The sequence below is a fragment of the Pleurodeles waltl genome, chromosome 9, assembly GCF_031143425.1.
Source record: "Pleurodeles waltl isolate 20211129_DDA chromosome 9, aPleWal1.hap1.20221129, whole genome shotgun sequence".
Taxonomy (NCBI): Eukaryota; Metazoa; Chordata; class Amphibia; order Caudata; family Salamandridae; genus Pleurodeles; species Pleurodeles waltl.
Genome location: NC_090448.1, coordinates 964154426 through 964172651, shown reverse-complemented (window position 1 = coordinate 964172651; position 18226 = coordinate 964154426). Strand labels below are relative to the sequence as shown.

Here is an 18226-nt window from a genome sequence, read left to right as displayed (position 1 = left end):
CTCACTGGGATCCTGCTAGCCAGGGCCCAGTGCTCATAGTGAAAACCCTATGTTGCCAGTGTGTTTGATATGTGTCACTGGGATCCTGCTAGCCAGGACCCCAGTGCTCATAAGTTTGGGGCCTATATGTGTTCCATGTGTAGTGCCTAACTGTATCACTGAGGCTCTGCTAACCAGAACCTCAGTGTTTATGCTCTCTCTGCCTTTAAAATTGTCACTGCAGGCTATTGACTAATTTTACCAATTCTGATTGGCACACTGGAACACCCTTATAATTCCCTAGTATATGGTACATAGGTACCCAGGGTATTGGGGTTCCAGGAGATCCCTATGGGCTGCAGCATTTATTTTGCCACCCATAGGGAGCTCAGACAATTCTTACACAGGACTGCCACTGCAGCCTGAGTGAAATAACGTCCACGTTATTTCACAGCCATTTTTCACTGCACATAAGTAACTTATAAGTCACCTACATGTCTAACCCTCACTTGGTGAAGGGTAGGTGCCAAGTTACTTAGTGTGTGGGCACCCTGGCACTAGCCAAGGTGCCCCCACATTGTCCAGGGCAAATTCCCAGGACTTTGTGAGTGCGGGGACACCATTACACGTGTGCACTACACATAGGTCACTACCTATGTGTAGCGTCACAATGGTAACTTCGAACATGGCAATGTAACATGTCTAAGATCATGGAATTATCACCCCAATACTATTCTAGTATTGGGGGGACAATTCCATGACCCCCCGGGTCTCTAGCACAGAACCCGGGTACTGCCAAACTGCCTTTCTGGGGTTTCCACTGCAGCTGCTGCTGCTGCCAACCCCTCAGACAGGTTTCTGCCCTCCTGGGGTCTGGCCAGCCCAGTCTCAGGAAGGCAGAACAAAGGATTTCCTCTGAGAGAGGGTGTTACACCCTCTCCCTCTGGAAATAGGTGTGAAGGGCTGGGGAGGAGTAGCCTCCCCCAGCCTCTGGAAATGCTTTGATGGGCACAGATGGTGCCCATCTCTGCATAAGCCAGTCTACACCGGTTCAGGGATCCCCCAGCCCTGCTCTTGTGCGAAACTGGACAAAGGAAAGGGGAGTGACCACTCCCCTGACCAGTACCTCCCAGGGGAGGTGCCCAGAGCTCCTCCAGTGTGTCCCAGACCTCTGCCATCTTGGATTCAGAGGTGTTGGGGCACAATGGACTGCTCTGAGTGGCCAGTGCCAGCAGGCGACATCAGAGACCCCTCCTGATAGGTGCTTATCTCTTTCAGTAGCCAAGCCTCCTTTCTTAGTAGCCAAACCTCCTTTTCTGGCTATTTAGGGTCTCTCCTCTGGGCTATTCCTCAGATAACGAATGCAAGAGCTCTCCGGAGTACCTCTGTACTTCCCTCTTTGACTTCTGCCAAGGATCGACCGCTGACTGCTCCAGGACGCCTGCAAAACCGCAACAAAGTAGCATGATGACTACCAGCAACATTGTAGCGCCTCATCCTGCCGGCTTTCTCAACTGTTTCCTGGTGGTACATGCTCTGAGGGCTGTCTGCCTTCACCCTGCACTAGAAGCCAAGAAGAAATCTCCCGTGGGTCAACGGAATCTTCCCCCTGCTAACGCAGGCACCAAACTTCTGCATCACCGTCCGCTGGGTCCCCTCTCATCCTGATGAGCGTGGTCCGTGGAACACAGGAGCTGGGTCCAAGTGTCTCCCACAGTCCAGTGGCCCTGCTGTCCAAATTTGGTGGAGGTAAGTTCTTGCCTCCCCACGCCAGACAGCAAACCTGTGTACTGCGTGATTTGCAGCTGCTCCGGCTTCTGTGCACTTTTCCAGGACTTCCTTTGTGCACAGCCTAGCCTGGGTCCCCAGCACTCCGTCCTGCATTGCCCAACTCGCTGAGTTGAAATCCGACGTCGTGGGACCCTCCTTTGTGACTCTGAGTCGACTGCTGTCCTCAGATCTTCTAAGTGCCTGCTCCGGTACTTCTGCGGGTGCTGCCTGCTTCTGTGGGGGCTCTCTGAGTTGCTGAGTGCCCCTTCTGTCTCCTCCTCCAAGGGGCGACATCCTGGTCTTTCCTGGTCCTCAGCAGCACCCAAAATCCTCAACCGTGACTCTTGCAGCTAGCAAGTCTTGTTTGCGGTATTTCTGCCTAGAAGCACTTCTGCAACCTCCAGCACGCCGTGGGACATCTTCCCTCCAAAGGAGAAGTTCCTAGCCCTTGTCGTTGTTGCAGAATCTTTGGCTTCTTCCACCCTTAGGCAGACCTTTTGCACCTTCATCCGGGGTTTAGTGGGCTCCTGCCCCCCCTGGACCCTTTCGTGACTCTTGGACTTGGTCCCCTTCCTTTGCAGGTCCTCAGGTCCAGGAATCCGTCTTCAGTGTTTTGCTGGTGCTTATGGTTCTTGCAGAATCCCCTATCACGACTATTCTGTCTTTCTGTGGTAGTAGGGTAACTTTACTCCTACTTTTCAGGGTCTTGGGGTGGGGTATTTTGGGCCCCCTTACTGTTTTCTCACAGTCCCAGCGACCCTCTAAAATCTCCCATAGGTCTGGGGTCCATTCGTGATTTGCATTCCACTTTTGGAGTATATGGTTCGTGTTGCCCCTAGGCCTTTGTCTACCTATTGCATCCTATTGTGATTCTACATTGTTTGCACTACTTTTCTTACTGTTACTTACCTGATTTGGGTTTGTGTACATATAATTTGTGTATATTACTTACCTCCTAAGTGAGGGTATCCTCAGAGATACTTTTGGCATATTGGGGGTCATTACGACCCTGGCGGCCGGCGGTAAGTTGGCGGTAACACCGCAAACAGGCTGGCGGTGTTCCGCCAGCAATTATGACCGTGGCGGAATTGCCACGGCCATACCGCCGGCCCCTCCAATATACAGCCAGGATTCCGCCTGGCGGTCATAATCCCCAGGGCAGCGGTGCAAGCACCGCTGCCCTGGGGATTATGAGTCCCCGACCGCCAGCCTGTCCGTGGCGGTATACACCGCCATTGAAAGGCTGGCGGTAAGGGGACTTGGGGTGCCCCTGGGGGCCCCTGCACTGCCCATGCACTTGGCATGGGCAGTGCAGGGGCCCCCAGGCATAGCCCCGTCGCGCATTTCACTGCCCGAATTTCGGGCAGTGAAATGCGCAACGGGTGCTACTGCACCCGCTGCACATCAGCATTGCCGCCGGCTCTATTACGAGCCGGCTGCAATGTTGATGTGACATTTCCACTGGGCCAGCGGACGGTAACACTGTTACCGTCCGCTGGCCCAGCGGAAATGTCATAATAGGGAGACAGGAATACCGCCGGCAATGGCGGTATTCTGTCTCCCGCGGCCTCGGCGGTCTTTTTCCAATACCGCCGAGGTCGTAATGACCCCCATTGTCACTAAAATAAAGTACCTTTATTGTAACTCTGAGTATTGTGTTTTCGTATGATATTGTGCTATATGATATAAGTGGTATAGTAGGAGCTTTGCATGTCTCCTAGTTCAGCCTAAGCTGCTTTGCCATAGCTACCTCTAACAGCCTAAGCTGCTAGAAACACCTCTATTCTACCAATGAGGGATAACTGGACCTGGCACAAGGTGTAAGTACCACAAGGTACCCACTATAAGCCAGGCCAGCCTCCTACAGTTGGGCCTTGCAATGGGTGTTGCAGTGGTCAAGCCACAGCAACACACATGTTTCACATACACCCGGGCGGTACTGAAAGCTTGTGCCACCCCAGGGATGGCAATGCCAAGAAACTATGTTGTTGTTTCCTTCGATAGCTACTCATGTTGATGTATGTGTGCGTGTGCTAAATTGCACAGCACACATGGACCTAGCAGATTTCCATGTCATCTTCTGTCTGTGCTGCAAGGTGCACCTTCCTACACAACTATGATCTCCCTCTCAATGCAGCCATCCTTGCACTATGATGCAAGAGATACAGCATAGTGGCAGTGCAGCTAAATTGACACAGGCACAGGGGTGGACCCAAGGATGGCCAGCATTGGGATCATTTTCTATATGACAGTGCCTGATGGTAAATACGTTATGGACATAGCCAGTTAACTGGAGTTGAACTTAGGTCAGGGCCTCAAGCTAGTTTGATGGTGATTTTGCAGGTAGTCATACTGTGCATACATGGACCTTCATTGCAAGTCCGGCAGTCTTATGACCACCTGACTGCCATTGTCTATATGACCACACCTAGCAGCGCAGGTGGTAGTGGCACATGTTGTCAATGGTGAATGCCTCATGGGCCAGTGGCCTGACACTGGCAGGTTGCTGGCAGCTTACAAACTGGCATTGTCACTTGTCTCGTGACACCAGACCAGTAGTAGGATCAGCGCTACCCTCCAGGTATGTTCCAGCTTTTCCACCAGCCTTTGCATGGTGGTTAAACTCACATGCAAAGGTTGGTGGTGATGTGGTGTGGTGTTCCTCTGGGTGCCTCTGCACAGCCCATGCACCTGGCATGGGCAGTGCAGGTGGACCATGCCCTGCCCCTTTGCCCTTTCCACTGCCTGATTTGCAGGGCTAAGAGCAATGTGTCCTGTCACACTTAATGCAGCCTGTATTTGTTGTGGCCTACAGTTTGCAATCTGTGGTACATATTTTCTGTAGTGGCATAGTTCTGATCGGCATCAAAATGTGTGGCTCCACACTACACCAGTTTAGTTGTTCTGGGTAGTGGCATGTTTCCAGTGATATAAGACCACCTTGCTTTTCCCCCCACGCTTGCTCAGATTATTTTTCCCTGCACCCAGGGGGCATCCTTACTGCATGATGGAGTGGTGGCTGCCTAATGTGGATGTGTTGTTAATGTGCGGGGTGGTGGTGCTACGGGCACATGTCTGGGTATTGTTGGGAACAGTTGCAATGAATTTTACGTGTTTGGGCAATGTGGCAAAGCAGTTGCAAAGGACACCACCATGACGTAACCGCAGGAATGGTATTGATCGACCTTCTAGTCTCTGATGTCTTGGTCGTGTTGGTAGGGTTTATTTGACTATATGGAAGGGTTATTGTGATGACACAATGAGACGCACAGTCATTAGACATGCCTTCCATGCTGTGTGCTGTATATGTACATGTAGGTATTTAGGCCTGGTTATTGACATATTTCCAGGTTGTGTATGTGTTGTGGTGCATGGCACTACCAAGGCGTAGGCACAAGTGTAGCTTACGTCTGCATGGTGCAACTTGCTTCATGTGCAATGTGTCCCTCTGCGCACCTTTGACATGCATTGAGTGTGTCCTTTGTGCCTCCCCCTTCTTGCACTTGACAATTTACCATTGATTTCCCCCATGCAACTAACCCTGCATTTGTGGTGTTTCCTGGTAGTCTGCGCTGTCATGTCCTGTGATTCCAGTGACCACTTCCTCCGAGAGGACCGCTGCAACCATCTCCTCCATCTCGTCCAGGTCCTCTTGTGGTGCTGGACTACCACCTCCAGTTTCCAGTGCTGCCTTCCTGTTCCTTGCCATTTTTTCCTTTGTCCTTCGCTTGCAATCATGCCAAAGTTTTTTGCACTCGGTTACGGTTCTCCTCCCCTCTGCCACACTGTTAATCTTGTCAACTATCTGCTGCCAGATTGCATCTCTCATGCCATTTGGCAATTTTGAGGTGAGGAAGAGTTGTTGTTGATGCTCCGTTACCTCTCTCACAAGTATTCCATGCTCCTCCTCACTGAAATAACACTTTCTCTTTTTCTTCTCCCTCCCCTGTGACTTGTGTGTGTCCTCCTGGCTGTCTCCTGGTTGATTGGGGTCACCCTGGGGGTCTCCCCTGGCTTTTTGGGTCCATTTTGCCTCTCCTTTGCACTGTTTTCAGCATTAGCATCTGAAGTTGACACTAATGCGGTTAAAAATGGTGCACTTCCGTTTTGCGGCGTGCCGTAAAACAGGTTAGAGTCATGTTGCCTTACGACAAGTTGCAATGGTTAACGTAAAAAAATAAACTCTAACCATTTTTCAGTGCGGTCTTGCATCATGGTATAAATATGATGTCCACACAGCGCTAAAAAATGATGCTAGCCAGCGCTAAGCTTTTTGACTCAAAACTGCGTTTGTGCAGTTTTACATCAAAAAGTGTAAATCTGGCCCTACGACTTTCTCACCACTTTAAAGTTGTGCAAGGTAAAAGAGACTACCTACATCAATCCTGTTTCAAAGTTGGGAGGGAAATAGTTTTGAAGTGAACTTACAAGAAAATGGCACATCCATATTGTGCACCTACTAGCACTCACCAGGAAGGGCTGCCCATGGAAAGCTACGCAGGGGGCTAAATGCAAAACAGTGGGAAATCCACTAACCATGGTTAATGATAGCTATGCCCATGCTTTCATAATCCATTTCAGAATAGGTTTCCTCTTACAATACAAACTCAGACTGGGGATGATCTTAAAATACAAACCATAATTGCTTGATGGGTTACAGACCCATCCCCCTCCTACCATACCTAGCAAAGGTCTTAAAGAAATGAGTTAACCAATGCCTCACTGACCACCTCAGCAACCACCAACTCCTCAATGCCTCAAAGTCTGGATTCAGGCCCGAACAGTACAGAAACAGCATTCATCGCCCCCACAGGTGACAACTGCATGATTCTTGACAGAGGAGACACAGCTGGCGCCATTCTCCTGACAGCATTTGACAAGGCCTCACACACCATCCTCATCAGGGCTCTGCACATGATTAACACCCATGGACCCGGTCTCCACTGGATCGGCTCCTTCTTAATGGACAAAACACAAGCTATCAGCCAGACACTTATTCCTTGGAAGTCCGCAAACTCTTCTGCGTAGTGCCTCAAGGTTAGTTGCTCATCCCCACCCCCTCTTCAATGCATACATGATCCTTCGATCTTGTGTTATTCGTGCATACCTCATCAACATTCTCTCCTACGCAAACAATTCACAACTCATACTTTTCCTCTTGTACAAGACCAACAACACAAGAAACAAGTTCACTGCCTGAATGTCCATAGTTGCTTAGTGAATGAAAGCAGAAGTCAATGCCAAACCTGCATCCCGCTTCCACACCCTGCAGATGCTAAGGAAGATCTTCAAATAACTCCCAATTAATACTGGAAGAACTGTCACTCACACCCTAGTCACCAGTATGTTGGACTACAGGAACACCCTTTACAATGGGATCCCCCAGCAACTCTAGAAGACTACTAAACATCCAGAACTCAGCAGCCAGACTCATCCTCAACCTCCTACACAGAACTCACTTAACAACTCACCTTAGAAATCCCCACTGGCTCCCAATACACAAGCACACTAAGTTCAAATGCTTCATACACATTCAAAGCACTACTCAACTTAGGCCCTGCCTAATAGAACGGCTGCATCTCCTTCCAAAAACAACCTAAACACCTTCGCTCTGCAGAACTCCTACTCAAACACATCCTACAAATACAATGAACCAGAACAGGAGGATGAGCCTTCTCTTATATAGCTCCTAAAGGACAGAACAGCCTCCCACTCCACATCAGATCCTCCTCTCTTCTTGAATTCCACAAGAAGCTGAAGACTTTGCTTTTTAGTTAACCAACCCACCATAAATATGGTTAAGCACAAACACCTGCTTAGTGCTAGGATACCCTTGTGGGTGATAGTGAGCTTTACAAATACACACAACGGAAGAGTGGAAAGTAACATGAGGTTCAATATTCGTTTGCATATTGCACTCCTCATACTGAATTTACAGGCCCCTTTTTTGAGTTTATTGCAAGTTGATGCCTTAGCCTGGGGAAGATATGACTCCCACAACGTTGCTCACTTCCTTGTCTTTCCTTCCTATTGGGGAGATGACATTTCAGCTCTGATCACTAGCTTAGATAACTACTTGCTGTTGTTCTCATTATGTGGGTGATTCACATAGGCATTTATGAGTATATAAAGAGAACTGTAGGAGCACCCTTGTACATACTCTTACACCCCTGGTAGCTATGTCATAGAACAGACAGGCTTAACTTGGAAAAATATGCAAATTATATAGTAACTCTAAAACAGTAAAGAAAAGTAAAAACACCGCTCAATAAAAAACATCCCACAACCAATCTCTAAATATTAAAAACATTCAATAAGAAAAATGACACAAAAACAAAAAAAAATTATTATATATTTAATATTTAATATTTAAGGCAAAATGTACCAAGAAAAAGTAAAACACCTACCAAAAATCACTGTTTGCGGTTGACCAGGACCTATGCACAATTTCAGGCTGGGTACGATGGAGCAAAGGTTGAACACACCAAGCTGTTCATCCGAGTCTAAGTTTTTACCTTCTGCTTTAGGGCCTCATTTTGAGGTTGGTGGTGCCACCACGGGACTGCCAAATTCGCATGCAGTGTCGTCCCACCCGAGCGTATTACAATGTTCCCACCTGGCTACCAGTGGGAACAATGTAGTATGCATTTCTAGCCTGGCTGTTGGTGGGAACAGTGCTACGATATTGGTGCTGGCTCCCTTAAGGTAGCCAAGACCAATACCGTAGGACACAGCACCTCAGAATGCGCACTGTCCAAAGGAGGAAGGTTGAAGTTTATATCCAGCAAAGTCCGCTCAAAGCCGGATAGCTGCTGGATGAGGACCAGTGCAGAACTGGCTTTGAAAAGCTCCAAGCAGGAGAAATTCAAATTTCATGGCTAACAAAGTTCTTACATTAGGAAGATATTTTTGTGCCTTCACACAGTCAAGATTTGTGCCTTTGGACCTAGACTTTATGATGGAGCTCAAAATCCTAAAGCGAGGCAAGCCTAAAGCTTTATTCAGCCAAGTTGCATTGAAACTTGACTCTTGTTTCACAAGGTTCTACTGAAACTCTGGGAGTCTTAGAAGTCCAAATTTCTTCTTAGTTTCAACTTTTCAGACTTTCTGAGGAAGTTCCTCTTAGCCACTTCTAAGACTTTTGAGGACCTTAGGGATAGCACGTATGGACCAGGACACACCCCAGCAGAGGCCACCAACAAGTTCTAGTCCAGTTCCACTTGTAACTGGTTTACCGGTCACTCTATAAAAAAGGCCTCTTGCATCTTGATATGTCACTGTATCCACACATGAGGTCATCCAACTGACCCTTGGAGTCCACTTCTTAATCCTAGGAACATGTGGTCACAGGTATATTCCTTCAGGTTACCTAACAGGTTACAGACAGCAGGTCCAGTCGTCTTGCCAGAGGTCCAAAAAGTGCACTATATACTGTGGCCTCATCAGAAAGTTAAATATGCCAACTGGGAATTAGCCAATTTTACCAAGATATAGGGGTCAGAGCACATGCACCGGTGACTGGACATCAGTGCCCCTGTGTTCAGAGTTAAACAAAAACAGCAGCATTAGTCCAAACAAAATGGGCTGACCACACAAAAAGAGGCACTTTCTCACAATTACCATTCTGTTCCTATTTTAGATGTTTGAGGTCGAGTCACAAAGGCATGTAAATATATGTAAATGAGCACTACAGTCCTCACTACATACACTTACATGCCTTAGTGAATCTGCCACATTGAGCTTCAATATGTTTATTTCTGCTTAACTACAGGTTGTGGCCCAGAAGTATGTTTGATCTATTGACACTCAATTCAAGTAAAGTGGCTGCCTTGTCTGAGAAGGGCTCTTGGTCGAGACGAATCAAATCAGATCAGCACTCCCTGTTCAATATTTCAGTTTACTGTCCTCGCCAACGTCATTCTGAGTTTCCCCACACAAAATGAGCACAGCTCTTTATGGTTTTCTTTGCATATACCTGTCCCTTTATGAGCACCGACAACCGTGGAAGGGTGCCTCTTATGTGGGCTGTGAACGCAGGATTATTTTCAGGCTCCCTGAATCTAATTGCATGAAACATGGTACACGATGTGTGATTCATGGTACTTGCATTTAATTACATCATAATTCAGCGTTGGAACGGTGTGCAGAATTTTTCTTATCAAATTTATATTTTTTGAGGCTTGAGCAATAAAACTGGGAGGAGAGCACTGTTTTCTGCAAAAGTATAATTCTAGTGTTGCTCAGGGTAAATTATCGCCTGGCATGGTTTTCACATGGATGCCCATAAGTCAAAACTTTACAAACAGCACAAAGTAATGAATCTTTCCATAGATCTTACTTATGGTTGTTTCCTTGGCCATTTTTTACGTCACTTTTAACACCTGTTCAAAAGCAGGCGTTAAAATGGTGCTTCCATTCTTTAGAATGGGGCCCTATGTACTCTGCAGGAGTAGCGCCAATACTCCTGCAGAGTACATCAATAGCGTCATGAAAAATGACGCTAGTGCCACCTACCCTGCACCATGGTGCGCCATATTTCAAATTTGTAGCACACATGGTCGTGGTAGGGGTGTGCTAAGGGGTGCAGGGAAAGTGGCACTGCATTACATTTTTTATGGTAAGGAGGTGTTAAGAAGGCCCCACAGTGCGCCATATTTTCAAAATTGCACAATGCTTGCATTGTGCCACGCTATACCTGCACCAGGTATGATATATGCAAGGAGGGCATTCCCATGCAGGGAGGCCCAAAAAATGTACAAGATTTCACTGCACCATTTTTGCAGTAATTTTTAATGCCTGCTGAGGGCAGGCGTTAAAGTGACGCTCCCATAATAACCTATGGGCCTCCCTGTGCTTTGCTGCACTAGCGCCATAATTTATGGCTCTAATCCAGCAAAGCACTACAATAGCATCATAAGTTATGACGCTATTGTGCTAATGTGCACCATGGTGTGAAGTAAATACAGCGCTACCATGATGATGCCAGAGGGCACAGCGCGACGCAAGAAAAGTGGCGCATCAGAGCTGATGCGCCACCTTCTTGTAATTATACCCCAAAGTGTGTCACTGGCTCTCTAGAAATGCTGACTTTACCATCTGGGAGTTCAATGATACCTTATGGTGAGGAGAGTGGGCTGGGTAGGTTAGTCTGTCAAGTCTTTAAAAGGAGCCTGTATTATTGTTAATTGTAGATATCCAGAGCTGGCTCACCGATTAACAAGATCAAAGATCAAGTTTGAAGGGCTGGAAGAAAAGTGCTGCTGACCAAATGTCTGTTGTCCCATGGGATTATTTTTATTGTTCACCGGATTTTCACAGGACGAAGGTGAGAGCAGCCCGTCGCACCCCCTATGGCTCAGTAGCATGAGGAGACCACAAGATTGTGACACACAACAGGTTCCAGGTGCTATCAGAACTTTATTGCAATGATTGAGTTGATCAACAGCTTGAAGCCCCCTCAGCTAAAGGGTTTATTGGCCCATTGCCTATTAGGTGCTTCCCAGTGCTTCGGGCTGATAGCAGTTTGTTTATGGAGGGGGTGGCTCATGACTTGGGAGACCTCGCCTGTAATACCCTGGTCCCTGACCTTACCAGTGGGGGAGGAGGGCCTGCCTGATGTGGAGTTTAAATGTATTGCAGGCCAGAAGCCATGTTCTGCTAGCAATTGGAGTAACAGATTAAGCCCAGAAATAACACCTTGTCCAGCTAAGGGTGTGGATGGTTGAATACATGAGGTGTGTTCTGAAGTCCTGCCATTCAGTATAATTGACTCAAATTCAATCCAGGATGACTGCTCAGTAATTAAGGCTAGCCCTGCCGTGCCTGATGGTTTTACGGTTTCTCTCCTGGAATATGGCAGGACTCAAATCGAAGCTGGACAACCAGGAGTAGTTGAGCTTCATCAAGGAGTATGACATTATATATTGCCAAGAGTCTTGGTTGTTTGATTGCCCATTCATCAACGGGTTCAGGTCCTTTTGTTCCCCTGCGGTTAATTCAGTGGTTGGCAGAGGGAAGAGGTGTCTTTTAGTCCTGGTTTCTACTGCAGTAGCGCAACTTACAACCAAGGAATTGTTTTCAAACACTTATTATCAGCTTTTGACATTATCCCACGCTGAAACGTTTCCCATAATCCTCGTGAACTTTTATTATAACTTCCATGGGTGTTAACCTCTGGGGATTATTGAGGAAATGGAGATTATCCTCTCAGAAATCATGGAAAAGGAGTCTAACTCTTCCATTTTATGGGTGCGTGATTTTAATATATCTAAATGTGTCCACGGTGGGCGTCATGCTTGCGAAATTATACATGGCCAGGGTGATCATTTGGGCCGTTTTTACCATTGGAAGTACGATGAAGCCCTAACACGAGTAAGGTTGGTTAACAATTTGCTTTTTGCTTCAGGTTTAGTAGATTTATATTTAGTGTATGCCCCAGCTTTGTTGGGAGGGGCAAGGGGAGCACCATAGATGATTTCTTATTGTCTGAAAACCTGGCTAAATATCTAGGGAAGTATGAGGTCCTTTGTTCCCCTTGGAGAGATCACTATACGATCTTCTTTGAGCTATAATTCGTCCATATTTCCCCTCTAACCCTGGGGCAGCCCTAACCTTTAATTTTTATCCCTTACAAAGGGGTTCGCAGGAAGTGGCATCGTGTCAACACCAATAAATTCTTGGCAGAAGTTCTTAGCAATAATTGTGGAGAGGTTAATAGCCGTTTAACTGACAATCAGGCTTCAATTATCATCTGTTCCAACTTTACTAAGATCTGCTCCTTCGTCTCTAATCTGTTATTGACAGATAACCGGCGTGAGCTATCCAGGGTGGTTCAACTTTGACTGTACTAAAACCCTAAAAGTTTTAAAACATGATACCAATATCATCCCACGAGATCCTGTTGCGGTACGGGCAGCCTGAAGAAATTATAAATCTGCCATTGAGAAAAGAAAGACAGAAATCAGAGCGAAGGCCTGGGTTGATTAGGAACTTGCTGTTGTATTAAAAGATAAAAGGGCTTTTTTATGAAGTGGTGAGCAGGCCGTTTTTTACTGAAAAGATCCCTTCTGGGATTGATTGTCATATATTGGAGCAGGAATGGATTTTGTCATATATTGGAGCGGGAATGGATTTTCCTTTTTTCTAAAATATTTAACCCTGCTTTGACCGAATCTAAGATGTCAGGGGTTGTTAGTGTGCCGCAATTGGCCTTAATAGATTTTAGTAAATTTGTTTTAGTGGGAAAGGTGCGATTGGCAATCCTAAACTCTGCGACAGGAAAGGCGCAAGGTCCAGATGGGGTGCCGGGTGAAATTTTCAGTTATTACCCCGACCTTTGGACTCCATTGCTGACCAATGTGTTTAGGTCCTTGATGATTGAAGGGCCCCTGGAGTCATGAAACAGTCAGTTACTGTTAATGTTCCTATTTATAAAAAAGGTAGCAAACCCCCCCCCTGTAATTATCGCTCCATCTCCTTGCTTGATTCTTCATTGAAAATCTTCGTCAGGGTTATCGTGGGGAAACTGGAAACCTGGGCAGAGGAAAACCTGTTTTTACAGATATGCAATTTGGCTTTCCCTCGGGTCAGGCAATATGGCGCAAGCATTAAACCTAGCCCTGACTTTTGGTAAATATGTCCAAGCCAGGAGAGGGGCCATAAAAATGGATTTTATGGACCTCTCCTGTGCTTTTGAATTAGTGGACAGGGAAAAGCTCTGGGAAACCGTGGGTCTAGTGGGCGCTGATCGCATGCAGTAGATGTTCTAAAAAAACCAAGATAATCACATAAGAGTTTGGTATTCTCAGATGGGGGACTTGACGCTCCAGGCTGTATTCTGGCCCCTTTTTTATTTTTATTTTATATTAATGCTTTAGATTGATTTTTAGGCTCTTGTACCCTTTGACATGCCTAAAATTGGCACACAGCCAGTCCCCGTTCTGCTGTACATGGATGATGCTATCCTTTTAGCGTCCAAGGCTAGCAGTTTGCAGCCACTTTTAGATGGGTTTCTCAGTTTTATGCAGGGGTGGAAGCTTAACATTAACAACAATAAATCATACATTTTAATATGTGGCTCTAAGAATACGCGATCCAAAAGGTTTTTCATGGGTGATATGCAAGTCACTACAATTAAGCACTTTAGCTACTTGGGCATTTTATTTGAAGCAAATCTGTCCTGGAACCATTAAATTCTACAGAGGTCCCACATGATAGAGGATGGGGTGTGAATCACTGTTTCGGTTAGTGAGGAACTTGGGTCAAAAACCTCCAAGAAAATTAATTAAGTTATATAAAAGTAGATGTCTCTGTGAGCACACATGGGACGGGTGTGTGGGAATATTTGCCCCCAAAGCCCCTCCAGGTAGTAGAGAACAAGTTCTTGTGCAGACTTTTAGGACTCCCTAAATCCATATTGAGTTCTATTTCTCATTACAAAGTGGTGGTTAGGATTTTTAGAAGATCTTGTTGGCTTGGCACCTATTTTCTAGTAGGTTAAAGTCTGGTCTTCCTCTGAGCTGGTTTTTACCCGAGAAACCTGGAGGATTGTCTTAATTTAAGTAGTTCTTTAACTATCCCCTGGATTTCTTATTTAAAAAGCACTCTTCAAGACTTAAACCTGAGTTGCTTTTTTGAGACTCAGGAGAAGGTCCGCCAAGGTGTTAAGGCCCAAGTGAAGAAATTGTGTTACAGCCACCGAGAGAAGCTGAGACTAGCAAAAGTCGTTGATATGGATTCAGTGCAGCTGTATATGCCAATTTCCACATATAATGGTACGGAACCCTACTTAGGGGCATATTTATAATGCCCTAGCATCACCTTGCGCCACATAAACGTCATTATTTTTTACGTTAATGTGGCCCAATGAGGGCGAAGTCCCCGCGCCGTATTTACAGAGTGGTGCAATGTATGCATTGCGCCACTCTGGAACCCTTTGTGTTACATTATGCCTGCGCCAGGCATAATGTTTGCAAAGGGGGCGTTCCCCCGTTAGGGGAGCTGGAAAAATGGCGTAAGGAAATCTATGAGGTTTCCTTGCGCCATTTTTTACAGCACTTTTAACACCTGCTCAAGAGCGGGTGTTAAAAGGGGGCTTCCATTCTTTAGAATGAGGCCCTATGTACTTTTTGGCTCTACTCCTGCAGAGTACATCAATAGCGTCATGAGAAATGACGCTATTTCCCCCTACCCTGCGCCATGGTGCGCCGCATTTTAAGTACAGAGCACACATGGTGGCCAAAGGGGGGGGGTGCTAAGGGGCGCAGCGCCACTTTCCATAAATCTGTCCCTTTAAGTTGTTTTGTAGGTTGTATTCTGTCTTCAAAAAGCAGTTTTTAAGTCCAATTTTTAAAGGTAAATTTATTACGATGCATTTAAAAGGTTATTGATTTTACAACGTTTAGAGTCACCCACCGAATGCTTTGCTGTTCTGAATATAATTATTTGGGCGTTGAAGTGTAGGAAAAATATACTTTATGATTTTTAACGAGGGTTGGGCTTTTGTATTGATGTTTTGTTATTAACCGTCTTACGCTCTTGCTGCGTGGTTTATTTCTGTTTTTTTATGGTCGAATACGAGACCAAATAAAGATTTGAAAAGAAAGGAAAGACAAAGACCTACTTATGGTCAGAAACAGCCTTGTGTGTTATTGGTAGGTGAACCCTCAGGCTGAGTGGTGGATATTGAGGAAAGCCCTGTGTTTGACTGGTAGTTGATGAAGACAACTTTACATCTGATTGAATGCACATGCAAACTTGACATGGAATAATAAATAACTATTGTTATGTTTTTCTGTAGGTATCTGCACAAAAACAAACACCTCAAAGTTATTGATGAAGATGTGTTTGTTGGAGTACACAGCGGCCCGACACACCTGTGAGTATGGAGGAGAACATTAATATTGTAAATGTTGTTTTAAATAGATTTGAAGTTACTTTAGAACATTGGAATGTTGAGAGTTCCTTTGAAGACAGTGGCATGGCTCGGTCCAAAATGGTTCCCATAGACATTCTGCGTCAAGATTCCAATGTTTGCCTTTTGTTTTTTACCCGTTTTTTTTAGGAAATTCTACCCTCTGTCGGTGGAATGTTCTATTAGTGTTACATACCTTTAACCTCTACATATATGCAGGTTCATCCCAAAGAGTTGGTACTCCAAGCACATTGACAAGATCATTCTACCAACACCAGAACTTTTTTCCAAAGATTCTTTCAACTAATTGTAACAAACTGGTCTCACAAGGTGTTCTGGAACATAGCGATCTTGGAGTCATAGCTACATAGGAGATAATATATTTATTTCTAAGTAATAACCACATTTATTGAGGCCAGTACGTGGTCTACAAAAAATGATTACACACAATTATGCAAAAAACATTAAAGGAAACATACAATGAAATGAAATATTAAAGAGATTTACAAATTTAAAAAACATGCAAAGACGTAAGAAGAATCTAAACAATAGAATCTTATAATCAGCTCAAACGTACTGCTTATAGGGCTCTAGAGCATTTTTATGTTATAATTCATAAATGGAGCCTTGGCACTTGCGAATACAAAGAAAACATAAATGACATGAGTTCCAGAGTATATTTAACACTCATGGATCATGGCATATTCCAGCATCGAAGCTTTAATATTTATCTTAACTCTCTTTTGTTTTTACTTTTGTCAAAACTCATTCTAGAGATATTGCAACATTGGTCATCCACACCTGTTTCTTAATATCAATTATAAACTCCAAAGGTAGTTTTGGTATGTCAAACATTAGATCAGAATCAGATGGGTCTTCAGCCCATGCATTGATTGGTTTTATTTTGCTATGATTCATTGTATTTTCTTCAAAGGTTTAGAAATGTTTTAGTCTTTTCTGGCAACAGTTTGCTAAGTGTTAATTCTGCCAAGGAGTGTTTAAGTTGCTTTTGGTCATAATTCAGATAAGAATTTAGGCGAAAGAGTCTCTGTACCAATATGAAGCACAAACCAAGATCCCTTGTACATTTTTAATAGTGGCACAATTCATCACAGCCCCCTTTAGGTCCTATCAAACTGATGTAGGCCAGAAAAAGCAACTTTGCCCCATGAAACAACACCTTCTATTGTTGGTCCCAACTCAGTGATCTGGTAAAAAACTCCAAAATATTGGTTAGAGTTTATCATACCCACACACACCCAACAGTCACTAAACTGTACAGATTGTGTTTATGTCTAAATACCATTAACTTTGTTTTAGAGGTATTAATTATCGTGAAGTATACATTGCAATAGCTTGCAAATGCATTATGTATCTGTGAGGTTCTACTTTTGTTTTATGTATTATCACAGGGTCATCGGTGTTTGTATGGATGTTACTATGTTCAAAAAACTAAGGGCAAAGGACTTAGCTAAGGTCATTCAAACATGAGCCAAAAAAGTTAAAGATAGAAGTGTTAAGAACGCAGCCTGGTTTAATCCATTTAGGTCCTTTATGTTTGATGCCCTTCATTTTTTAAATCACTCTACCTCCCAATTGATTATATGTCAGAATATAGGGTGTGTTACCTATACTATGTTCAAAAAACTAAGGGCAAAGGACTTAGCTAAGGTTATTTAAACATGAGCCAAAAAAGTTAAAGATAGAAGTGTTAAGAACGCAGCCTGGTTTAATCCATTTAGGTCCTTTATTTTTGATGCCCTTCATTTTTTAAATCACTCTACCTCCCAATTGATTATATGTCAGAATATAGGGTGTGTTACCTATACTTTGCAGGCACTACATCGGGAGTCATCACATTGCAGGAGTTAAATCAGTAGGTTTTACATCACAGGTATATTTTCATCATTTTACTTCACTGGTAAGTTAGATTCAAGTGTCCTAACCTTTACAATTTATGTAAATAACTGTATATGTGTATGTACGGTTATATACGTATACACATACACACACATATGTATATAAATATATCTAATAATCTGGGTTACAGATGTTAGATGGCCCTGTGCTCAGGCTTCTATCTGCAATGTCAGTAACCCAACTGATTGAAAAGTTATATGAATACAAATATATGATGTTGTGGGGAAACTATAATTTGCTCACCAAGTCTAATAATTTGAACAATTTTACTTTTTGTACATGACTGCTTTATTATAAAAAAGTATCCCAAATATATTCTTCCTTTCCAAAGATTATATTATGCTATCAGAACAAATGATTTAATTTACATAGATATTACACACTTCTGACTGCAATGCAGAAACAAAATATTTTTTCTAAAATGGAGAAAAAAAAGTTTCATGACCTTATTCCCAATAAATAGATACAGTCACAGCTGTGATTAGAAACTAAGTAAACACATACAGTCAATATGTGTTTCATGGCACAACATCTGCTTCTTCAGAGCTTGAAGAGAAAGGCAGAAGCAGAAGAACGGAAAGAAGAAACTTGTCTTCAGACTCTCAATAAGTCACATATTTTTCAGTGGGTAAAATGTAATGTAAC

At 44.3% G+C, this 18226-nt stretch overlaps 1 protein-coding gene across 2 annotated transcripts in view; it reads left to right on the top strand.

Moving 5' to 3' along the window:
- The window catches only part of TSHR (thyroid stimulating hormone receptor), a 658981-nt gene that overhangs the window by 510836 nt on the left and 129919 nt on the right, over window positions 1-18226 (top strand). For both annotated transcript variants that reach the window (XM_069208364.1, XM_069208363.1), the window contains one exon: window positions 15548-15625. In XM_069208364.1, the coding sequence (XP_069064465.1) occupies window positions 15548-15625 (78 nt within the window). The remainder of the gene's footprint in view (window positions 1-15547; window positions 15626-18226) is intronic.